The sequence below is a fragment of the Lycium ferocissimum genome, unplaced genomic scaffold, assembly GCF_029784015.1.
Source record: "Lycium ferocissimum isolate CSIRO_LF1 unplaced genomic scaffold, AGI_CSIRO_Lferr_CH_V1 ctg51, whole genome shotgun sequence".
NCBI lineage: Eukaryota > Viridiplantae > Streptophyta > Magnoliopsida > Solanales > Solanaceae > Lycium > Lycium ferocissimum.
In genome coordinates, this window is record NW_026725865.1 from 483,845 (window position 1) to 506,905 (window position 23,061).

At 34.3% G+C, this 23,061-nt stretch overlaps 6 protein-coding genes and 1 long non-coding RNA gene across 7 annotated transcripts; 3 read left to right on the plus strand and 4 right to left on the minus strand.

Annotated features, from left to right (window-relative positions):
- Nucleotides 1-35: 35 nt before the first annotated feature.
- Nucleotides 36-3,072, plus strand: LOC132044699 (probable histone H2AXb). Its single transcript, XM_059435208.1, has 2 exons — nucleotides 36-303; nucleotides 2,570-3,072. The coding sequence occupies exons 1-2, from the start codon at nucleotides 97-99 to the stop codon at nucleotides 2,789-2,791; spliced, it is 429 nt and encodes a 142-aa protein (XP_059291191.1). The 5' UTR covers nucleotides 36-96; the 3' UTR covers nucleotides 2,792-3,072.
- LOC132044700 (uncharacterized) lies at nucleotides 1,066-2,444 on the plus strand. Its single transcript, XR_009412242.1, has 2 exons — nucleotides 1,066-1,560; nucleotides 1,755-2,444. It is a non-coding gene; the product is annotated as an uncharacterized LOC132044700 (long non-coding RNA).
- Nucleotides 3,073-4,483: 1,411 nt separating the features above from the next.
- On the minus strand, nucleotides 4,484-6,195 carry LOC132044698 (early light-induced protein 1, chloroplastic). The gene is made up of 3 exons (XM_059435207.1): nucleotides 5,903-6,195; nucleotides 5,393-5,473; nucleotides 4,484-4,909 (listed from the first exon to the last, which is right to left on the minus strand). The coding sequence occupies exons 1-3, from the start codon at nucleotides 6,041-6,043 to the stop codon at nucleotides 4,565-4,567; spliced, it is 567 nt and encodes a 188-aa protein (XP_059291190.1). The 5' UTR covers nucleotides 6,044-6,195; the 3' UTR covers nucleotides 4,484-4,564.
- Nucleotides 6,196-9,467: 3,272 nt separating this feature from the next.
- Nucleotides 9,468-11,065, minus strand: LOC132044708 (uncharacterized). The gene is made up of 2 exons (XM_059435215.1): nucleotides 10,464-11,065; nucleotides 9,468-9,799 (listed from the first exon to the last, which is right to left on the minus strand). Exons 1-2 carry the CDS (start codon nucleotides 10,774-10,776, stop codon nucleotides 9,468-9,470), a joined length of 645 nt encoding a protein of 214 aa, XP_059291198.1. The 5' UTR covers nucleotides 10,777-11,065.
- Nucleotides 11,066-11,195: 130 nt separating this feature from the next.
- On the minus strand, nucleotides 11,196-13,672 carry LOC132044696 (non-specific lipid transfer protein GPI-anchored 20-like). Its single transcript, XM_059435206.1, has 4 exons — nucleotides 13,255-13,672; nucleotides 12,526-12,552; nucleotides 12,351-12,419; nucleotides 11,196-11,594 (listed from the first exon to the last, which is right to left on the minus strand). Exons 1-4 carry the CDS (start codon nucleotides 13,592-13,594, stop codon nucleotides 11,389-11,391), a joined length of 642 nt encoding a protein of 213 aa, XP_059291189.1. The 5' UTR covers nucleotides 13,595-13,672; the 3' UTR covers nucleotides 11,196-11,388.
- A 3,205-nt stretch (nucleotides 13,673-16,877) lies between these two features.
- Nucleotides 16,878-18,527, plus strand: LOC132044653 (non-specific lipid transfer protein GPI-anchored 5-like). The gene is made up of 3 exons (XM_059435159.1): nucleotides 16,878-17,319; nucleotides 17,996-18,055; nucleotides 18,256-18,527. The coding sequence occupies exons 1-3, from the start codon at nucleotides 16,995-16,997 to the stop codon at nucleotides 18,378-18,380; spliced, it is 510 nt and encodes a 169-aa protein (XP_059291142.1). The 5' UTR covers nucleotides 16,878-16,994; the 3' UTR covers nucleotides 18,381-18,527.
- A 2,520-nt stretch (nucleotides 18,528-21,047) lies between these two features.
- On the minus strand, nucleotides 21,048-23,027 carry LOC132044652 (uncharacterized). Its single transcript, XM_059435158.1, has 2 exons — nucleotides 22,526-23,027; nucleotides 21,048-21,500 (listed from the first exon to the last, which is right to left on the minus strand). The coding sequence occupies exons 1-2, from the start codon at nucleotides 22,761-22,763 to the stop codon at nucleotides 21,211-21,213; spliced, it is 528 nt and encodes a 175-aa protein (XP_059291141.1). The 5' UTR covers nucleotides 22,764-23,027; the 3' UTR covers nucleotides 21,048-21,210.
- Between the last annotated feature and the right edge of the window lie 34 nt (nucleotides 23,028-23,061).

Sequence of the window (23,061 nt, forward strand, 5' to 3'; positions counted from 1 at the left end):
CCTCCTATATATACTTCCGTACTCTCTTCCTCATTTCTTCTACACAAAAATCAATAACTAGGTTTAGGGTTTTCTTTTTCATCGGAAAGTAATAGAATGAGTTCCGGTGGAGGATCAGGCAAGGGCGGCGGCGGTAGAGGGAAACCTAAGGCAGCAAAATCAGTGTCTAGGTCTTCAAAAGCGGGTCTACAATTTCCTGTTGGTAGGATTGCACGTTTTCTTAAAAATGGAAAGTATGCTGAACGTGTTGGTGCTGGTGCACCTGTTTATTTATCTGCCGTCCTTGAATACCTAGCAGCTGAGGTAATTTTATACTTGATCTGGTCTATTGAATTTAAAATTAGTTGATTTGTGTGATTTTAGTCGATTGAGTTCATATTTGCTCAAATTTATTTGATTCTAATGGATTGAGTTCAAATTTATTTCAGTTTATGTGATTTTATGCTTGAGTTGGTTGATTTAGTTCAAATTTACTACAATTTATTTGATTTGGTTGATTGAATTCAAATTTTCTCCAATTTACCTTGCTGCTGAGGTAATTATTGTGATTTTTACTTGATTTGGTCGATTGAATTCAAATTTACTCTAATTTATGTGATTTGTTGTTGATTTGGTCGATAATTCAAATTTACTCCAAATTTTATGCGTTTTTAAGTTGATTTTGGTCAATTGAGTTCAAATTAAACTCGAATTTATGTGATTTTTACTTGATTTGGTCAATTGAATTCAAATTCACTCAAATTCATGCTTTTTTAAGTTGATTTGGTCGATTGAATTCAAATTTAGTTTATATGTGTGAGTTTTTACTTGTTTTGGTAGATTGAGTTTGAATTTACTCCAATTTATGTGATTTTATGCTTGATTTGGTCTATTCAATTCAAGTTTACTTCAATTTATGTGATTTAACTTGATTTGGTTGATTGAATTCAAATTTACTCCAATTTACCTCGCTGCTGAGGTAATTATTGTTATTTTTACTTGATTTGGTCGATTATTCAAATTTACTCCAATTTACCTCGCTATTGAGGTAATTATTGTGGTTTTTTACTTAATTTAGTCTATATATATATCGGTAGTTTCTTCCTAATACATTTCTGCTCCACTATTCTACACAAATTGAGAGGTTAGGTTTAGATTTTCTGTTTCATTGGAAAGAAATGAGTTCCGGTGGAGGATAAGGCAAGGGCGATGGCACGCCGGTAGAGGGAAGCCTAAGGCATCAAAATCAGTGTCTAGGTCTTTAAAATTGTAATCAAAGTGTCTCAAAAGATGTTGAGATGTGACATTTTTTTCACTTGTTTTTGTTCGATTGAATTCAAATTTACTCCAATTTATGTGATATGGTTTGGATCTGGAATAGTTTTGATATTTGTGGTTTTAAACATGTTATAACATAACAGTTGTGATTATAAGACTTGGAACTCGCGGTTTTAGATCTGCTGAATGTGTTGGTGCTGTACTTGATTTGGTCAATTGAATTCAAATTTATTCCAATTTCGTGCGATTGTTTTACTTGTTTTGGTCAATTGAGTTCACATTAAACTTGAATTTATGTGATTTGTTTTACTTGATTTTGGTAGATTGAATTCAAATTTACTTTTATGTGACTTTTTCTTACTTGCTTTGGTCAATTGAATTCAAATTTACTTTATTTGGTCGATTGAATTCAAATTCACTATAATTTATGTGATTTTATGCCTGCGTTGGTCGATTGAGTTCAAATTTACTTCAGTTTATATGACTTTATGCTTGAGTTGGTCGTCGAATTCAAACTTGCTCCAACTTATGTGATTTTTTAAGTTGATTTTGGTGGATTGAGTTCAAATTTACTCCAGTTTTGTGTGATTTTTACTTGATTTGGTCAATTGAATTCAAATGTAGTCCAATTTATGTGACCTGTTACTTGATTTTGGTCAATTGAGTTCAAAGTTACTCTGATTTATGTGGGTTTTTTTTACATGACTTGGTCGATTGAATTCAAATTTACTTCAATATATGTGATTTCTGCTTGATTTGGTCGATTGAATTCAGATTTACTCCAAATTACGTGACATAAACTGGAGCGGGTGCACTGATTAATTTGGTTTCATTTGACTTCTGAATTCATCTATTAGACAGTTTTCTGTTTTGTTATTTAAAATGGAATTTGTGTGATTGATTCAAGTTTATAGTTGGGTAAGATATTTTGATAATGGATTGTGACAAACATTTGATGAGCCTATAAAGATGTTTACTTGATTTGGCCGATTGTATTTAAACTTAAATGATTTGGTTTCATCTGACTTGTGAATTCATCTATTTGGCAGTTTAGAGATTTGATATTTATTTATGCTATGGAGATTTTGTTTGCTCTTAATCTGTTGTGATTGTGGGTGTATAAACTTTGTTAACGAGTTACTGCTAGGATTCTATGATTAATTTATGTTATTGATCAGATAAAGATATTTCGTAATGGATTGTGTCAAACATTTGATGAATAACCGAAGACTCTGATGCTGGAGTTGGATATTTTGATGTGATAAAATTGTACTATCTCAAGAGTCTAAATTATTATAATTGTTTGATGTAGGTGCTGGAGTTGGCTGGGAATGCAGCAAGGGATAACAAGAAAAATCGTATAGTGCCGAGGCATATTCAGTTGGCTGTGAGGAATGATGAGGAGCTGAGCAAGCTTTTAGGTCATGTTACTATTGCTAATGGAGGTGTCCTGCCCAATATTCACCACAATCTATTGCCTAAAAAGGCTGGATCAGGCAAGGGAGATATCGGCTCTGCATCTCAAGAGTTTTAGAATCAATCAACTTCTAGTTTTGAAAACGATTTGGAGTAAACCGCTTCATAGCTGTCTGTGGAAATGGCTTTTGTTTTGATAATTTTGAATTCAATGGCGCTGTCATGATATACAACTCGGAAAGTTTTTGTGATGTGAATGAATTAGATCAATTTGGATGTCAATTTGCAATCTGATATACAACTCAGAATTTTTTGTGAATGGAATTGGATCAATTGGTCTGAAGTTGATTTGTAGTTCTATCTTGAGACTCGCATTTGAATTCAAGCTTCTTTCAGCTACTTTCTGTGCCTTAACTTTTTGGATAATCGAAAGAAATTCTGGTCATGATCGATATTAGTCGATGTGGACCTATGGACTGCAGTTTGCTGTGACAATTTAAATTGGAACTATATTCTCCTTTTGTTAGGTATAACATGTTTCACAGCAATGCCTTCGCATTTCATATATAATGTGATACAATAAGCTGCCTTTTTTCTTGAACAATTCGTGTTGGGCTATACATTGTAAAATCTGCTGTCTTAAAAGTATGAAATATTTAGACTGATAGACATGAATATGAGCAGTGATATCAGATGTTGTTTCAATGTAGCTGCGTTCAAGCAGAGTGGCTTTAACATCAAGCATACAGCATTTCACCCATAACCGTGCTATGTGAAACATCTGAATTCCAAGCATACTGACCAGGAAATACATGTCAAAGTCCAGGTTAGCCCCTGTGTTCTTTATGACCTAAGTTCCGAGCTGGTCATTTTAACATTTTGACAAATAGTTATACTCTTTACCGGGTTAACAAAATTACATTGCATCATAATCGATAAACTACGTAAAAATGGAGATGTTTACAATATTCACACTTGGAGAAGGGCAATCTCTTTAATATAGTGAAAGCCAACACAACTACTCCTAACACGACTGGCGTATACTAACTAAAGCATCCAACGAAGCGAATAGGGCCTAACATGAGTGTCGACATGTATTTCCTGGTCAGTGATAGCCATTGTATCTACAATAAGCTTGTTGCTTTTCCATGTCAGGACAATTGCACATGAAAAACCATTTGCACTTATGTTGTACGGGTTAGTGTAATGATTTGTCATTTTGGTTTCAGCTAAGCATATTATAGATGGCTTGTTTCATTCAACTAGTAAACTCTTGTTTCATTCAACTAGTAAACTGAAGTATCTCCTGAACATTGGGTTATATTACAGTCGTGGTAGTTCCAAAGAAGGAAATTCATTGGGGTTTTAGATTAAATCCTTGAGCTCCCTCCAGGAATCAATGACATTTCCAGAGGCAGCTCAAGGTTTTAATCTAACACCCCAATGAAGATAATAATCTAGAACTACTGCGGCCGTAATAACCTAAAGTTCAGAAGAACTTGAATTGGTTGAATAGGGCAATCCCATCCCCGTAATCTGCCTAACTGAAACTAGAATCACAAATCATTTTCAACTATTGGACTTATTAACTTCACTGACATGTTCGACATAAGTACTGATGCTTTTTCATGAGTTGCACTGATATGTAAAAACAATCAACTTGTTGTAGATCCGGTGATTATCACTGACCAAACATATGTCAACGTTCAGGTAAGCCCCTCTTCGCCTCCTGTTCTTATGGACTGAGTTCCGAGCATTTCAAGAAATAAAAACTACACCAAACAAATATTTTTACATACATTTCCCACTCTAATATGTTAACATCAACACTTGTAGTATATATATATAATCAATAAATTACATAAAAGGTAGACGGTTAAAAAATTCACACTTAGATAAGTGCACCCCCTTTAACATATTCAGTAAAAGCCAAAGCAACTAATCCCACCATAGCAAATCTTCCGTTCCAAATCTCAGCATCGGCTGTCATTATCCCATTAGACTTTTTCTCAGCACTAACACCTTGAAATAGAGGAATAATAGAAGCCAATGTGAGCAATGCGCTTGTCCCCAAGAACCAAGAGAAACCGCCGCTCGATAGCTGAGCGAATATGTCGCTGCCAGTGGCGAGTTCAGCGCCAATGGCGGCGACAAATCCAATCATGGCCAGCCTCCCGTTGATACGCTCTGGTGCAGGTCCACTGAAGGCGAACAGGTCCCTGAAACTGGTGCTGGGCTGTTTGTTCATAAAGGAACAATGTTAGAACTGAAATTCGAACTTGAGATTTCTGATTAAGAATTGAGGACTTTTATGCCACAACTTTAGATGGTAAATGATAAAAAGAATTTAAGTCACTACGAGATTTTTGCACTATAGTTGTCTCAAACAAAATAACAGCCGACAAAAAAAATGTATATTTATATATTCAAAAGTTAATATACAATATATATATATACATATTTTATACAAAATAGAAGATATTTTAATATTTGGCTATCAAAGCAATTTATATCCAATTATCTCAAAAGTGATTTGTAAAACGTTAGTTAGTTTCAAAAACAACGCCAACAGAAAAGTGATACTTTTATATTTTTAAAAATAATTTATCTTTTACCTTCTCATTTTACTTTTATATAATTTATAATCAGAACGAGTATATTGTTGGCAAATATGTCAGAATTTAAGATAATGTTTTTGAAAAAGTTACAGGAGCTCGACCTTAGCAACAGGAGGAGGTGTTGGTTTCGGTGTTGGAACAGTATCACCCAAGGTGCTTGGAGTTTGGTCCTTCTCACCATCCTGCAAATTATTCAAAAAAAAAAAAAAAAAAGGTCAATACTTCGTTAATTTCAAAGTAGCTAGTTACATAAAGACCCAAAAAGTACTGGCTATGTAAAATTTATCTACATAATCAGATAAATAATACTAGTAAATCTCTTGCTTAGCATTAATGAGTTTACATTATGTTCAATTACACATAGTTATACACTATTATATCGATTTTTTTTTTATTCATACCATCTGGTCACAGGTCCCCTAAGTTATTTTTCAAAAGATTAACTATGAAAATCTTTTGGATAATCTAATCATACTGAATTTTTTCTATACTGACAGTATTTATAATTTAATTTCGACAGTAATAAGTAATCTGATAAAAATGATAAGTAATCTGCTATAACAACATGAAAATATTTATACAGTCGTTGTATATAACGTAGGCTAGCTTACCTCGGACATACACTTAACACGGAGACCAGAATTCCTCTGAGTTTGTGGAAAATAACAGCAAGGAACCAACTGATTCTTTTTAGAGAAATTTGAAACTGGAGTTCCCAATATCATGGACTGCATGCCACCACAAGTTGCCATTTATATGTTAACTAATTTAACACTCAAAAAATTACAATATAGTTTTCTCTTTCTCTTAACAAAAAACAGAAACGATTTGATATTTGATGAGAATAAGAAAGGAGGAGATTATTTTATTTCTATTATATGAAGTCAGTTGTATTGAATGATGTTGTTGAGGAGTTAGGTGGTGCATTTATAGGTCCATAGCCTATCGGCATGGAAAAAAAAGGGTGGATATTTTTGGATCCACGTAAGTAAAGTCTGGGCCTCAAAAGCAACTTATTCACGTGGACTAATTTGGCTGGTTTTGTGACTGAGCAGGGTGATGTGGTCTTCTTATTTACCACAAGCTCTCTAGAAAGTCGAATGTACTAGTGAAGTTCATCTATAGAGTTTAATTTGAAATTCGAAAGGCGAAAGGAGGGGATCTGGGGTTGTGTGTGTGTGTGTTGGGGGGGGGGGGGGTTGCGCTGGGAGTGGCGTCGGTGTTGCGTGAGTTTAAACTTGTCCATCAAACGAAGAGTATATTTTTTTCTTATTTGGTGTTTGGTATTCGCATTAGAGTCCTGAAAAATTCAAATTTATATCGTATAAGGTCATTAAGGGAGAAAGCACTCGTATTAGAATTTTTAAAGAGAATGCTTCGGAGAATTGTACTCACTACATTTTAATTTATATGAACATATTTAAGACTAGTTTTTTTTTAAAGTGGCGTCGGTGTTACGTGAGTTTAAACTTGTCCATCAAACGAAGAGTATATTTTTTTCTTATTTTGTATTTGGTATTCGCATTAGAGTCCTGAAAAATTCAGATTTATGTCGTATAAGGTCATTAAGGGAGAAAGAGTCCCGAACCAAAATGCCCCAAAAAAAAATATTTTGAACCAAAATACCCCAACAACAAAAAAATGTTACAAAAGTACCTTTAGCGCAGTAAAATGCGCGCTAAAGACTTAATAACGATTAAGTTAAGTTCTTTAGCGCATTATTTTCTGTATATAGCAATTTCTCTCATACATAGCGCGATAAAATATCGCGACCATAGACTCCACCATTTTTTACAAACAGCCTCTTCTTACATTTTCACTCCTTTTTACGTAATTTAGCCGTATATTTATCATGCTTTGAGACTCCGGAACTTCAATATTTCATATAGAACCCTACTTATATTTGGACAATTAATAAGATAGGCTCAATACATCAAGAATACGCAATACTTTGGATTATCGTTTTAGTGGTTGAAAAGTGCTCGAAGTCCTTTTTTGTTTGAAGACTTGTAGTCATTAGCTTTACGTTATCTATCTTTTAGGGTTTCGTCTTATTTTTAATTTAATGCTTAACTTTATTTCGAATGTGTCACGTTTTTTTTAATTATCAATTTAGGATGTGAAATTATAAACAATAATAAAGAATAAGATAATATTTATAAATATGCAAAAAATATATAATATTTACGATAAACTGTACAACACTAATGTATATACACTATCGAGGATGGGCCCACATGCAGTATGCCGGAGACTATCCATAGGCCTAAGGCTCATACCATCCCCACCGCCCTCACCATCGTCTCCATCGCCCTTTTTCCTCTTAATAACCGGGAGCTCCAAGTCATGATCATCTCCTCTTCCCCTGGCCCGTGCGCCCTTGACTAGAATGTGCTTCTTCTTGGGATCTGGTCCCGCTCGCACGGGCAGAACCTCATCATGACCTGGGTCTGGAAACTCGGACTCTTCCTCGTCAGGAGTTGCCACCGCGGGCACCGAAGGATGAACACAAAAATATATAATAATTAGTACCATTTCTTATTTATATTGAATCCATTAACGTTTGTTGAATAATCAAACCTGTGTGTCAACGGGTGCCTGAGTAGGCTTCTGAGATGGGTTTGGTGGTGAATATGAGGTAGTCTCCTGGACGAGATCTTTGTTCGAAGTCCAAGTAAAGGTTATAAAAATTAAATAAATATTTACCTTATATTGAATAAAATTAATTTTAAGTAAAAAACTTACATGCGCCTCGGTAGTCTCATGAGAAGACACCTCTGCCTCGGCAGGCTGATGAGAATGCTCCTGAATGGGTCGCTCCTGTGGACCCACTGGCGCCGAATCCTAAAATATGAAAAAAACGAAATAATAAGTAACATACATATTTAAAATAAGTACTTTAAATAATCAAATATGTATATTAAATATTTACCTTATATTGAATAAAACAAATTTTAATAAAAAGTTTACCTGTGGCTTGACAGTCACATAGGAAGACACCGCTGGCTCGGCAGACCCATGAGAAAACGCCTGAGTGGGTGGCTCTGGTGGACCCGCTGGTGCCGAATCCTAAAATATATTAAATGTTAAGCATGCTTAGAATATAATGTATATAACAAAATAATAACAAAAGTTCATAGTAGAAAACTTTAATCGAAGATTTTTTGTAGAGTTATTTTAATCGAATTGTACGCCGCTTTTTTCCAAAATTCGAACTTAGAATCTTGCTCCTTGACTTGAATATACCGAGAATCTAAATTTTCCGGACGAAATTTAATAGAAAATGACGTTTTGGATGTGGGGACCACCTCGGTTTCGCCTCCAATGGCGTTTTCAATTTTTTTTTTTTGCCACTGGAGGGACCAGTGGTGGAACCCGACGGGTTTAAGTTGAGTCCTATAGCGCAGTATTTTACTGCGCTATAGTGGAGAGAGAAATTGCTATAGCGCAGGAAAATAATGCGCTAAAGAACTTAACGGGGCCGTTACGGTTAAGTGCTTTAGCGCATGAGATTTTACTGCACTAAAGGTACTTTTGTAACATTTTTTTGTTGTTGAGGTATTTTGGTTCAAAATGGTTTTTTTGGGGCATTTTGGTTCCGGACTCAGGGAGAAAGCACTCATATTAGAACTTTTAAAGAGAATGCTTCAGAGAATTGTACTCACTACATTTTAATTTATATGAACATATTTGATTGACCATGAAACTTAAGAAAGATATGATTTTAAAAAAAAAAATTATAGTCTTAAATATGTCATAATATTGTGTGGTTATGAATTTTTAAAAACTTGTTATCTTAAACATGCCATACTATATATGTACTAAGATTAAATAAATAAGAAGCCTAAATTAAATTATTTCTAGAGTTAGAAATGCGTCATGTTTTTACTGGAACAGAGAGTAATGTTTAGCATGTACGAAAGTTCAAAAATAACACGGGAGATCTCTAAATACAAATAGTATAAGATATTTTGTAGGCTTATGTTTCTGTTTATAGTAAGTGGATGTATGCAACCAATTTTTCTCTACGAAAGTAAAGCCATATATGGCTCCCTCTAACTTTTATTTTCTATTGTTCTTTGCCTGCTTAATACCTTCCAGCCTCTTTTTTTGGATTAATATTGTTAATACAAAGATTTGAGAAAAGGAGTCCAACAAATTAATCAAATTCAAAATTTAAGAGTTAAGCATTACATGAAGTGTTGACACTATGAGCACAATGACCCTTGCATACAACATAATTTTCCTGCTATCTCCACCAAATGATGTCAAATATCCTTCCTTACAAGGAATTTTCAATTCTGGTGACTGAATTGTAACATTATGATGATGTCTACTAGAATTTAGAACTGGAGTATCATCCATGTTTGGTGGCAATGGCAGCACCAAGTCCTTTGGAACAGATGGTAGTGGTGATGGTGGTGGCTCTTTTGGAGGCAAAAAAACTGGTATTGGTCTACTTGGTGGTGGCTTCATTTCTTGTACAGGAGGAACCATTGCTTCAAATGCTACAAAAGAAGTTGAATTGAAAAACAAAAGAAATTAGCCCCAAAACTTGACACCTTGCTGTAAAGCTTTCTCAAAGAATAAACAAATTACAAAGTACATGAATAAATAGTAGTGCTCCCTGTGTTTCAATTTGTGGCATAATTTGATTGGATATGAAGTTAAAAAAAAAAAAAAACTTTTAAACTTATGGTCTTAAACGTGTCATAACATTTGTGTGGCTATAAAACTTTTGAAAGTTGTTGTTTTAAAAGTTTTATAGCCACACAAAAAAAAGCAGAGCTAGGTAGAATCTTGTTTCATCGAAATATTACAATGTCCAAATAGAGGAAAAGAAAGAGTTTTGTGGTCATGTACAAATTGTTGAATCCCCTTGATACAAGAAAATGTTTTAGTTAATGGCAAAGGGAGTTAAAAAATTACTCTAATTAGGGGTTCAAATCCTCGGCATGACATTGAACTATCTTTTTGAATCCCTTTGTACAAATTTTTGGCTTCGCCGTCGTTGATATAAATGTTATGACATGTCTAAAATCACAAGTTTCGAATTTTTTTTTTTTTTCTTAAACTCTGCACTGAGTTAAATTACATCACGTAAACTGGAACGAAGGGAGTTATAATAAGCGGATGATACAAAGAAGTTGGAATCAAGATTATCTTATTTACCTTGGCATTGTGTCAATGGAGGTATTGCGATGAAGCAATTAGACAAAGGCAGCACTAGTGAGGCTTTTATAAGAGGACTAGAAGAGCCTAATATTGCACACAAGCAATAATATCCTGCTTGAATCACTTGATTGAGTGCATTGCAACAAGAATTAAAAGATGTTGGAGTACTTTTGCCTTGATCCATGCATTTTTCCAAGTTTATCCCCTCAAATGAACATTGTGGAAAATGACATGTTGCTATTGGGAACAATGTAAAAATAATTAGAAGTGATGCAAAAGCCCAAGTGAACTTGAGAGTGTGCATTTTCATTAACAAGTTTTCAATTAGGATAATGAAGTTGTAAGAAAATAGTGTATGAATTTATGCTTTGTGGTCATGAGTGTTTTTGCATGCTTGTGACCTACTCATTTCATACATTTGGTGCTTTAAGCGCTTTCTAGCTTGTCATGCTACAAATGTTGCAGATGAGCACAAATATTTCCCTTCTTAGTCATAATTCTTCCATTAGAAAAAATTTCATATGGGCTAATTGAAGTCAAACTCATTGAGATAGTGTTGAAACATTCTTTTGGTCTTGTTGCACCATTCAGTCTCAACTGGATATTAAGCATATGAAACTTCAGGCACCGCATATCTTAAGTTTGTTTCAAAGTGGTTAGACATGCAAAAAATCTTACATAATTCGGTACAAATTAAATAGTGTGTCGAAATAGGATACCCCTAAAAAATTTACGTAACAAACACCCAAATTATAAAAATTTCACAGGAGTCCCTGTACTAATACAACAAGAAATACATAATCTTTTCAGGATTCTATATTACATCAAAGAATAGTTGTATAACAAAATAATACATATCTCCAAAATAAATGACATAAACAACCCCACAAATTCACTAATTCTAGTACTGTCTGATTTCAAACTAATACAACATAAAAGCAATTGCACCAAATGCAGCAATGAGGGCTAATGGTGAAAAACCATAGCTAAGAGAAGGTGCAGTTGACGGTGTAACAGGGTTTTGACGGCGGCCAGAATTCGTCGCAGATGGAGATGGTGGAGTTAAAGTAGGAACTGCATCAGCTTGTGGTGCCAGAGCTGGTGACATTGGCTGGAAATTTGTTGTACCTGTGCAAATTTATTATCAATTTAAATTCGTATAATTCATAAACGTTTAGTTTATGTTGCTCGGATCCTCTCAGAATGTCACTACATTCGTGTCAGATCCTCCAAAAAGAATAAATTTTGGAGGATTAAATACATACTCATCGTCATTTTTGAAGGATCCGAGTAACACAACTTTTAATCAGTTAGTATGGACAGAATTATATGAGTTTAAGTTATATCAGAACTACTTGTGCAAATTAAATTCATTATCAGGTTAAAATCGTCTAAATTCATAAACTTTTAATCTATGCTGCTCGGATTCTTTTAGAGTGTCGTCGTAGTTGTGTTGGATCCTTCAAAATTGAATAACTTTTGAAGGATCCGATGCACACTTCACGACATTTAAGGATCCGAACAACTAGCTAGTAATTGGTTAGTATGGAAAAATTCGGTATCAAGTTGTAAGTAATGAACTTTTAAACTATGTTGCTCGGATCCTCCAAAAACGTTGTCATACTTGTGTCAGATCCTCCGTTCTTTGAATAACTTTTGAAGGATCTGATATAAACACGACACGCCAGGATCGATCAACATAGCTTTTAAAAGTTTTAATCTATGTTGCTCGATCCTCTCAAAATACCGTCGCAGCTGTGTCGAATCCTCCAAGAAGAATAACTTTTGAAGGATATGATACATACCGCGACATTTCTGAAGGATCCGAACACCATAGATTTTATCAGTTAATATGGACCACAAAATTATACTATTAAGTAATACCTTTAGGACTAGGAGAAGGACTGGGAGCTGATGTTGGTGAAGCACTTGGAGCCCCTGTTCCAGCAGGACCTATTTGACAAAAATATTAGATTCACATCATTTTATGATATAATCCTTGAAATATGGACATTATTATTAGAAGACATGAAATATGTAATAACAGTCTAATATATACCTGGAGCCGCGGCAGGTGGACTGGAGGCTGCAATCAAGAGAATCACTAAGGGTGTTAGTAACCATATAAAAAGTTGTACCAATAAAAATGGAAACAATTATTTATAGATAAACATAATAGTAGTCATAAATCATCTTATTTATGATAGAGTAATAAATGGGAGCCTTGACGGAGTGGTAAAAGTTATTGTCGTATAACTAGAAGGTAGTCTACAGTAGAGCTAGTTTTGAGAAATGGGTTCACTTAAATTCTTTTGCTGAAAAATTATACTATGACAATAGTAGTTTTTTTCTTTGTTATATATAAGTTGTTGCATCCCCTCAAATATGAGGGAAAATTCTAGTAAAGCGAGAAAGAGGGTTTGAACATCCCGGTGTGAAATTTTTGAACCCCCTTATATAAATGCTGGCTCCACCACTAATCACAGGTTTAAGCGGCAGAAACAGTCTCTCGCAGAAATGCAAGATAAAACCGCATAAAAAGACTCAATATGACCCCACCCTTCCCCAGACCCTACCATGCATAGAGGGAGCTTAGTTCACTAGGCTTCCATTTGTGATAAAAGGAGTAAAGGGCAGCCATGGCGCAACGGAAATAGGAGGTCATGGATTCAAACCGCAAGAACAACCTCTTGCATAAATACAAGGTAAATACATAAGACTCCATATGGTCTGATTCTTTCCCGAACAAGCACATAGCAAGAGCATAGTGCGCCGTTAAAATTCTTACCTTTGCATTGGAGGGGAACACGAGCCATGTTACAAGCACGAGGAAGAGACATGGTTGTATTAGGATTAATAGGAATTTGAAAGGGAATTCCACCATTTGCAATAACACAGAGACAAGCAGTGCCATTTCCCATCATAGTTCTCAATGCATTGCAGCAGCCAGGAGATGGTGCTGCAGTCCCATTATTGCTATTGCTGTTGGCCAAGAAATTCAAGCAAGGAGTGAAACTTGTCAGCATTGTTGCTGTACATGGAGATGTCACAATTTGGGCATTAATAGGCAGAGTTGCAAAGATAATAATGCAAGAAAGAAAAAGAACATAGCGAAAAGAAAAGGCCATGTTAATCGAGAGTTTATTTTAGCGGAATTGTTTTTGAGATATGTTTGTAATTTGAAATTTTGAATGGTTAAGTGGGGAGAGTTAAAGAGGGAATTTATAGAGAAAATGTATTACTCCAATCATAGAGGATAAAAGTTGATGAATAAGCAGGTGAATGAAGTTCAACTACCTTAACAAACTTTTTGTCAAATGCTCCCAATAGTTTTGTTGACCTGCTAGCTTTGCTTGCCGTGGCCAAATTCTCCAATAGTCTACTACATATGCATGGTAAGATAAATAATGCATTTTTGCACATCCTTGTCATGTATAAGTAGTAACTTATTGTGACATTATTCTTTAACTACATTCTAGGTCATGATTCTTATTTTATGTTCTTTGGAAAAAATAATTTTTTTTAACAGAGCTCATTATAAGTGTGATATATGAGTTCAGGGGGTAAATAATTCAAAAAAAAAAAAAAAAAGTTTAGGAGGATCATAGGACCCCTATAGTTTAAGTGTATAGTTGACAATTTCGTTATAGCTTAGATGTGTTTCTATGCCTTGTCCCACCATAAAAGAGAAAACCTCTAAAATTCCAACAAATATAACGTTCTAAACTCATAATTTATACGTGCAATAAGTTTACTAATAAGAATTTAAAAAGTTAGAACCCGTCAAGTTTTAATTTTGAATCTGCCTATGTCTTTAAAAGGATCCAATGACTTACGGATATCCTTGAGTTACTCTGTAATTGAACAGTTCTATTACTGTTGAATTCTGAGGCTATGAATGATCATTGTCAATACTTGAGAATTCTGATTCAACTGTCTTAGTATCGGAATAGTCAACACACACACACAAAAAAAAAAAAAAAAAAAAAAAAAAAAAAACAGTTGACCTACATCTAGTATAATCAAACCTCTTTATTATAATCTCGTTAGTTCAAATTGTTTTTGTTGTTTTTTTAAAAGCGATCAACTGTTATAGACCTATAACGTCATTTTACATTTAGATCTTGTTTGGTTTTTGTAAACAAAAAATTACCCAAAAGCTTTATTTTTTTCAAGTAGTTGACTATTCAACTATATTTGGATTGTTAAAGGAACTGATTAATGTCTAACTATTGCTTTTCCCTTTTTAAATTTAAACTATTGATCTTCATTTCACAGAGCAAAATACATGGTTATTGGTTCCCATGTGTAGAGTTTAGCTAAGAGCATCTATCATGAATAATAGTGTAGCAAAGAGCAACTTTGCATCATGTGAATATCGTGTAGTTCAGATTATGCTATTGTTATTAACCCCATATATTTCTTACATGATTGGTCAGGTTATGGGAATATAATATTTAGGTTAATTTGTTAGTTGAGGTTGCGTGTGTCTATAAAACAAGTTTTTAATTACAAAAGGTGTCAGCCATTATTGAAGATGCAAGTGGGAAAACAGAAATAAATAGACCAATAAAATTTGATTTATCTTGCAACTTTATTAAGAGCCCGTTTGGAACACTTTTTTTTTTTTTTACTTAGAAGTTATTTTGGTTTGCCAACGATTTTACTCTTTTATTCCTTATATTTTTTTTCTAATTTCAATATTACCCTCACTATTAAAAAAAAGTGCTTAACAACACTTGTGTACCAAACACATCAACTTTTTTTCAGCTTCAACACTTTTATCCAAACACATAACTGTTTATTTATAAAATAACTTTCAGCACTTAAAAAGTACTTTAAACACTTATGCTTAAAAATCACTTTTTTTCAGCTAATCCAAACGGGCTCTATCTCTTACTCAGTCGTGAAAAATAATTATAAACTAAATTTTCTTAGACAGTACAACATACCAGTTTAATTTTACAAATGGAGTCTGGGAAGGATAGAATGTACGCAGATCTTACCTTACTGTGGGAGGTAGAGAGATTGTTTTCAATACACCCTTGGCTCAAAAGAAAGCTTATCAAAGCCGGTTAGAAACGGAAATAACGGGAGTGAAGAAACCATGGCATGGTCACTTTTCCTTAGACAGTATGGTTATTTTTCCTTGAAATGCAACAGTATACTTTAAAGGGTCGTTTGGTTTAGAGACAAGTTAGGCAATGATTAGCAAAGCAAAAATTAGAATTGCAGGAGTTATTATTGGATTTTTGTTTAATATATTTACAAATTAGTATATGGAATATTTAAATATGTTTACTTTTAGGACAAATTGAAAGTCTTTGCTTACTATTCTACGTGTTTTTTATTTGTGTATTACTAGTAGTTATATTCTTAGTCCATATTTTATCCGAAATAATAGATTCTCACATAAAATATGCACATACTCCAGCAGTTCTCAAGATTCAAACTGCATGAACTTTGACCAACATTTTAAGATATATTTTTTCACTAAATTGATACGAGGCAAATTGCAATTTATAGTATTTTTATGTAATTTTTAAATATATATAACTAAAATATTGAGTTAATCTAATCCCATTTAGCTTCACAGTTAGTTAAATTGACTCTCGAAAAGCGAAAAGTATCACATAAATCAGTACGGAGGAGTATTATGTATGAGAAAAGAGAAAAAACAACCAACGTTATACTAATAATGCTGAATTTTATATGGAGATTAAATCTCGTTACTACGCCAACCAAATCTTCTTTAATTTCGAAATAATAGTGGCAGAATTTTAAAAGTTGGAATAAGAAGCTTCGCATGTTCATTTTATTCCAATCATAAACTTTCTTTAAATTCATGAGCCTTTAATTTAGCTTTAGGCAGCTTTAAGCCTTAGCCGTTCTTTTTTTTTTACCAATAAAGAAATTGTGGGGTTAGTTAGTTAGCAATTAGCATGAGTTGGCCACCTGCATAACTAAACCATTATCCAACTCTACCTAATTCCTTTTCTAAATTATGACAAAAAGATTCAAGTTATATACAGGATAATGTAACGAAATTTTTACATCATCGATACAATTTAACATGTTATAATAAATTACTTTTTGGTCAAGACTATTAAATTAAGTAGATTTGATTCTCAAAAAATGCTGCCGCACCTATGTTGAGTCCTTCAAAAATATATCACTTATAGAGTATCCGACATGCACTCGATAATATTTTTGAAGAGTCTGAACAACATAGGCTAGCTATTAAATGGAGTTACCTACCATTACCTTTTAACTTGATAGTTTAAATACCTTTTACACCGTCTGTGAGTATAGAACTTAAACTAATGACAAAAATCCAAAATGCCAACCTGTGACAATATGTTTTCCTTTCTTAGTCACCAATTATAGGAGCATCTTATTTTTGATTTTCCTTCTCAATTATCTCCTATATAAACCAAAGGCGCTTTCATCTTCTTCCATCAACTTCACTTCCAAGCAGAAATATTTATTCTACACATCACTAGGATTTCTTAGCCAAATAACAATCAAATGGCGAATCTAAGGAACTCATCGGGGCTTGTTTTCATCGCGTTGGCGATGATCTTGACAGGAGTTTCTGCTCAATTGAGCAGTGACTGCACAAACGTGTTGGTCAGCATGTCGCCTTGCCTGAACTACATCAAGGGGAACTCTTCAGCGCCATCCTCAGGATGCTGCACGCAGCTTGGCACAGTGGTTAAGAACAATCCGGAATGTTTGTGTCAGGTCCTTAATGGTGGTGTCTCCAACATGGGACTCAACATTAACCAGACTCAAGCTTTGGCTCTTCCTGGTGCTTGCAAAGTTCAGACTCCATCAATCAGCAAATGCAAAGGTAAGAAAGACCATTCATTTTAAAATACTCCTTCTGTATCATTTTGTATGTTTTAGTTTGACTCTGCATAAAGTTTAAGAATGTAAATAAGGCTTTTGAATCTTGTGATCTTAAACTAAAGATGTGTGTACAATATACAAAAAGTACGCTTTGAGTCTTGCGGTTTTAAATGTAGTCATTCATTTCCATGAAGGAGTGTTGTCATTAAAGGTGTGTTTGGTATGAAGGAAAATGTTTTTCATAGGAATTTGATCCTGAAAAATGTTTTCTAGGAAAACAAGTGACTTTCTTACTTATTTTCTGGTGTTTGGTAAGTAAACAAAAAAGTATTATTATAGTAGCATTTATATGTAACATAAGAAAATACTATGAGGGGTGGGGGGTCGGGGAGGAGACAATGAGCTTGAAATGTCACTTGGAAAGTTGTTTTCTAACCAAACATGAGAAATTGGAAAATATTTTTGAAATTGTATTTTCCTCCATACCAAACAAACCCTAAGGGTAAAATAGGTATCGTAATTAAAATTCACTAAATTATTACAAGGAGGCGCTCTTTTTTAAGCAGACTAAAAAAGAAAGTAAGACCACATAAATTGAAAAAGAGGGAGTATCAAATGTAAACTTTATGTCCCTTGCAAATTTGATTGCTCACTAATTAATTACCTACCTGTAACAGCCGGGTCCCCAACTAGCTCTCCCGCTGGAACACCAGATTCTCCAAATACAAACGCTTCAGGTACATTATAATCCTTTAAACTTGGTCAATGTTTTTGGGAAGATCAAATTGAGTTCTATGTTGCTCAGACTCTTCAAAAATGCTATCGAAAGTAGTGCATTTTTTTAAGATTCTACCTTGGTACGACAACACTTTTGGAGAGTCCGAGCAACATAGTCTGGATTAACTAGAAATACTTAACTTACCATATCGCGTTACAGGAAGTGGATCTGTACCATCATCACAAGGTGGTTCCAATGATGCAAGTTTAACCAAGATGATCGGTCTTACTTTCTTCTTCCTACTCTTCATTAGCTCTTATGCTTCAACATTCACCGTGGCTTAATCGGATCATATCAGAAGTCAGTTTTCCTGCAGAGACAGAGTGGTTACTGTATTTTTGTGTTCTTTAGTTCCTCTGTAAAATATTGTCTTTATGCAGATACATATATTATATATTGTTTTGGAATGTATGAGCTGGTTACAATAAAAAGACTCTCACTCATTCAAAATTATAAGAAGTTATTCCACACTCAGATACATCGAGATCAATAAGTGAAGGGCAATTATCTGAACTTGACACCAAACTTGCATCTGCAACCTTCCTGCCCTTCAAAATCTTTGCTCTAGCCGCACTGGCATTCGTAAAGCACTGCAAGACAGCCAACATAAGTAACTCAGTACTTAAGGTTATTTTGAAATCTAAATAGGAAAGAAAATGAATAATTTCATGGCAAAACATTGTTCAAATGTAATTCAAGCAAAGCACACTCAATAAATGCAATGAGGCCTCGCGCGAGCATGTTTACTTGTATGTATATATCATAAAATCGTATCCTATGCCATCAAATCACAACATTAGTTGTAAGTCAATGTCAGCTTCATCTTCCTCCTGTTGTTCCCCCGCTGGTACTGCCGGAAAGTTGATGTTGGACCAACAGGATTGTTGATTGGAATTCTTCTTACTCAGCAGATGACTTCATTTTTTAAATCTTCTTGAACTCCTGGTGTATTTAAATTTAACAAATATCCCATTATTATCCACCTGCTATTATCCCTCTAAAACTTCATGCACTTCTTGAAACCTCCGCCCGTGGCTTCATTAATAATGCTGTCTTCTTTCCAGGAACTTTTCGAGAATCCTGATGCTGATATTTCCTTGGTAGTAGTCACAAAGTATTTGACTGTTGGATTTGAAGAGTCTCCAACAGCACGAGCAAAGAACACCGATGGGTTTATATCGCCATACACATCTGCAAAGTTGATTGTAGCTTGAGGGGGGTTGGCTCGCCCCATTAGACAATCTTCCAGAATATCAAGTACAGTTCATCACTATCGCTAGGGTCAAACATCCATCCTTTAGTAGGTATCCAATTATCCGCCATTAATGTTGAACTTAGTAACCAAGACAATCTATAACTTTGATGGCAAGTTCAGAACCCAAAATCCTGGCTCCGCAGAAGAGGTTATTCTAAGCGAATATGAGATAACTCTTTAGAAGAATCCCTTTTCTTCAAAAAGACTATGTTCCTTCTTTTATACCTTCACTTGTTTTCCCTTTTCCAAATAGAAATAGAAAACAACAACTAACTATTATGATGCAGTAAACCCTAATATAAAGCCTTTCCCCCTCCACTACAACCTATATATCACATCATCACCTAGCAGCTCTTCTCCAACTGCAGCAAACTATAACAGACATTATTGTCAAAAAAGAAAGCACAGCAGAGGCCAGCCATTAAAGATGATACACCCATTAATCTTCCATTTGAGATCATATTTTCCATATTTACTAGGCTTCCAGTTAAATCGTTGTTACGTTTTCAATCTATTTCTAAATCATGGAATGCTATATTATCTGAACAAAAAATTCAAGAAAGCTCAGCGTGATTAATCCAAAGCATTGGGCCGCGAAAAGCTCATGCTACAAAGAATTACTGGGCATTTCGAAACATTCTTTATTTCTGAAACCACAAGAACAGGACGAAGAAGTAAGGATACACCATAACCACCTGCTGGAAGCACACAGATTTTAACTCCCAGATTAAATCTAAGGATGGACATAAATAGTGATTCACTTCAGTAACTAGTAATCGTGCTCTTTATTTTTATTTATGCTTCAATTAAGGTTCACTGGGATGTACCGACCTCTGTGTTCTCAAACATCCTCAGTACAATATAACTTGTGTAGTCAGCTTATCACCACCATTATTCATGTTTATAGACTGACATATTTCTGCTTATTATACTTTTTATCTTTTTGCCAATTCTAGCTAGAAAATAAGGATGTCACAGTCCAAGGGTTAAGAGGAAGAATGGAAGAAAATCACCAGCAGCAGCTGTGAAATACAGTAGAAATAGCAACAAAACTCAATCACAGGTTTTCTAAAGTAATAAAGGCGTGTCCACATATGTCTTTCTGGTGTCCTCACATTCTCCATGCCGTGAATGTTAAAATTTGGAAACAGTTGATACTTCATTCGAATCTAGAGAGAAACAGATGAAATGTTTGTTAAAGAGAACAGCCAACCTACATCCTTAAGCTACAAGTAGTATAACATTGAAAAAGCATCCTTTACTTCCGTCTTCCCCTGTGAACCATCAACTGAGCTAAGGGGTAAAAACAATAACACTAATCACTACACCTCAATCTGAAGCAAATTGGAGTTGGCTATGTGAATCCTCACTGTTCATATAGTCCAATTAAGCCCATATCGCAATATTATATAAAAGAATACTACGAATAACTTCCCTTGTGTTAACTTGCTCACATTGCCAATCCAAAATTCAAACAAGTACAATCAAGTTGGGGTCGGTCATATGAATCCCCACTTTCATTCAAGCTCATTTCATATCATCATCACACTAAGTAAAATAAAGGTGGTGTCAATCCCAAATTCGCATAAGAAAAAAAGAGAGTTGCAGTAGGTGATAACCATTGTAAAACTAGCCAATTTATGATAAATTTTCATACTAAAATTCTAAGGGTAAAGACGGGTGAATGCAACACTTTGGACAAAGGATTCATTTGAAACTTTTCATTTTTACACCGAGCATATAATTACAAGTGAAAATACACTAAAATTTCAACAAACATGAAATCACAACTCATAGTTTAAAAACTACGAGTTCAGCTAAAAACAAGTTCAAATCCTGAATCCGCCAAAAACTGGCCACTACGATCGAAGAGAATCGGTTGATAGAAAGCTGAATATCACAATATCTCTGGATTTCCCCTTCAAAATTATGTACTTCTTCAGAATTCCCTCTCTTAAAAACCCAGCTTTTTCCAGCACCCTTTGTGACCCTTTATTATCTACATCCACCAAAGCTTCAAGCCTTTCAAGATATGGAAACTCAGAAAATACAGCAGATGTCACCATTTTCACTGCTCTTGTTACAATCCCTTTACCCCAATATTTTTGAGCAAGTACATACCCTAGCTCCGCTCTGCAACTATCTAAACCTGTTGAAGGTTCATTCAAAGTTGTAGAAAATCACATTTGTTTGGGACTTGATATTTGTTATTCATTTAATTCATGTCTAAACAGAATTTATATTTAAAGTTATATAGAAATAGATTTTCCAATATCTAGTTGAAGTACATTTCACATTATTATAAAGAGTTAACACTCAAAAACACACATGAACTACCACTGTTTCGCAAGTTTCACACCCCAACTATCAACGTTCCCTTTTCCTATCCGAACTATCACCGTCTATGTATTAAAATACACCTCGAAGTTGATTAGACTAATTATCAGTTGTTCTCTTTTCCTACTTGAACTATCATCATCTATGTATTAAAACACACCTCGAAACTGATTAGGCCAACTATCAGTTGTTTCCTTTTTCTGCTTGAACTATCACCATCTCTGTATTAAAACATAACCCGAAGCTGATTAGGCCAATTATCGGTTGTTCAACTATCAGCTTTTTTTTTTCCTACTTTAACGATCACCATTTATGTATTAAAACACACCTCGAAGCACCCTATCAGCCCCTTTTCCTAAATGACCTATCTTGTATTAAAACACATCTCGAAGTTGACTAAGCCAACTATCAACTGTTTCCTTTTCTTACCTGAACTATTACCTAGATTCATTTTAATACATGGATGGTGACACTTCAGGTAGGAAAATTGATGGTGACACTTCAGGTAGGAAAATGAAATAACTATAATTTTTTTACGAAAAAAAAGTGATAATTAAAATGTGTTTTTGACCATTATTATTAATAGAAGTACTTCTACCTATTTTCTTGTAGCAGAAAAGTAGAGACGACAATTATGGAGAGAATTCAAAGATTTATAAGATTATGTGTAAATTATTTTGAAGAAATTGCATGGCTTGCCCTTCAAATGGGCTGGTATTTAATATTTGCCCTTGAAAATCCAACTTATGTCCAGTGGGACATAAGTTTATTAAGGACAAAAATTAAAGACCAACACAAAATAGGGACAAAAGTGCAAATGACCCGAAAATTCCAAACCTGAATGGGGTGTGATGGAAATCGACCCGATTGCTCTGTTATTAATACAAATAGCTCTAAGCCATGGATGAGGAATAGCAATATTGTTGATAAATTCGAATGCTTGACTTTTTGAAGTGTAAATATCCCAAGTGCAAAAACGGCTAACATTTTCATCTGTTGCCCATACCATGAAATCATCAACATCTGAAATTTCAATTGGGCGTAAAGTGATATGATCAATGATTTCTACATCCATTTTAGGATTTGATGGAAAATTTAGGGGTGAAAGGTCAACTTTGGGTATAAATTTAAAATGATGATTATCTATATTTATATCTATATAACACTAGATGCAAAGCATTTATGCGGTTGCAGATGAAAATATTAAAATTGGTGGTTAATTTTTTTTAGCAACAACAAGATGGACTTCATCTTAAATTACTGGGAAGTCCTCAATGCAAAAATAATTTTAATTTTTTTTGGTTAAAATCATTTTAATATTATTGAAAAAGTTTAACAGTTTTTTTTTTCTTTTTTACTTTTTAGGCCAAATC

Bases quoted from the DNA above. Each gene is read 5' to 3' on its own strand.
- LOC132044708 (XM_059435215.1), bottom strand. From the start codon at position 10,776: ATGAAAATGCACACTCTCAAGTTCACTTGGGCTTTTGCATCACTTCTA. The intron at 9,800-10,463 runs GTAAATAAGATA...CTTCTTTTGTAG, and splicing joins TCCATTGACACAATGCCAAG to CATTTGAAGCAATGGTTCCT.
- LOC132044652 (XM_059435158.1), bottom strand. From the start codon at position 22,763: ATGGATGTAGAAATCATTGATCATATCACTTTACGCCCAATTGAAATT. The intron at 21,501-22,525 runs GTTTGGAATTTT...AACCTTCAACAG, and splicing joins TTCCATCACACCCCATTCAG to GTTTAGATAGTTGCAGAGCG.
- LOC132044699 (XM_059435208.1), top strand. From the start codon at position 97: ATGAGTTCCGGTGGAGGATCAGGCAAGGGCGGCGGCGGTAGAGGGAAA. The intron at 304-2,569 runs GTAATTTTATAC...TGTTTGATGTAG, and splicing joins TTGAATACCTAGCAGCTGAG to GTGCTGGAGTTGGCTGGGAA.
- LOC132044653 (XM_059435159.1), top strand. From the start codon at position 16,995: ATGGCGAATCTAAGGAACTCATCGGGGCTTGTTTTCATCGCGTTGGCG. The intron at 17,320-17,995 runs GTAAGAAAGACC...TACCTGTAACAG, and splicing joins ATCAATCAGCAAATGCAAAG to CCGGGTCCCCAACTAGCTCT. The intron at 18,056-18,255 runs GTACATTATAAT...ATCGCGTTACAG, and splicing joins TCCAAATACAAACGCTTCAG to GAAGTGGATCTGTACCATCA.
- LOC132044698 (XM_059435207.1), bottom strand. From the start codon at position 6,043: ATGGCAACTTGTGGTGGCATGCAGTCCATGATATTGGGAACTCCAGTT. The intron at 5,474-5,902 runs GTAAGCTAGCCT...AATAATTTGCAG, and splicing joins GTGTTAAGTGTATGTCCGAG to GATGGTGAGAAGGACCAAAC. The intron at 4,910-5,392 runs GTCGAGCTCCTG...ATGAACAAACAG, and splicing joins CACCTCCTCCTGTTGCTAAG to CCCAGCACCAGTTTCAGGGA.
- LOC132044696 (XM_059435206.1), bottom strand. From the start codon at position 13,594: ATGGCCTTTTCTTTTCGCTATGTTCTTTTTCTTTCTTGCATTATTATC. The intron at 12,420-12,525 runs GTATATATTAGA...TTTGTCAAATAG, and splicing joins TCCACCTGCCGCGGCTCCAG to GTCCTGCTGGAACAGGGGCT. The intron at 11,595-12,350 runs GTATTACTTAAT...AAATTTGCACAG, and splicing joins TCCTTCTCCTAGTCCTAAAG to GTACAACAAATTTCCAGCCA.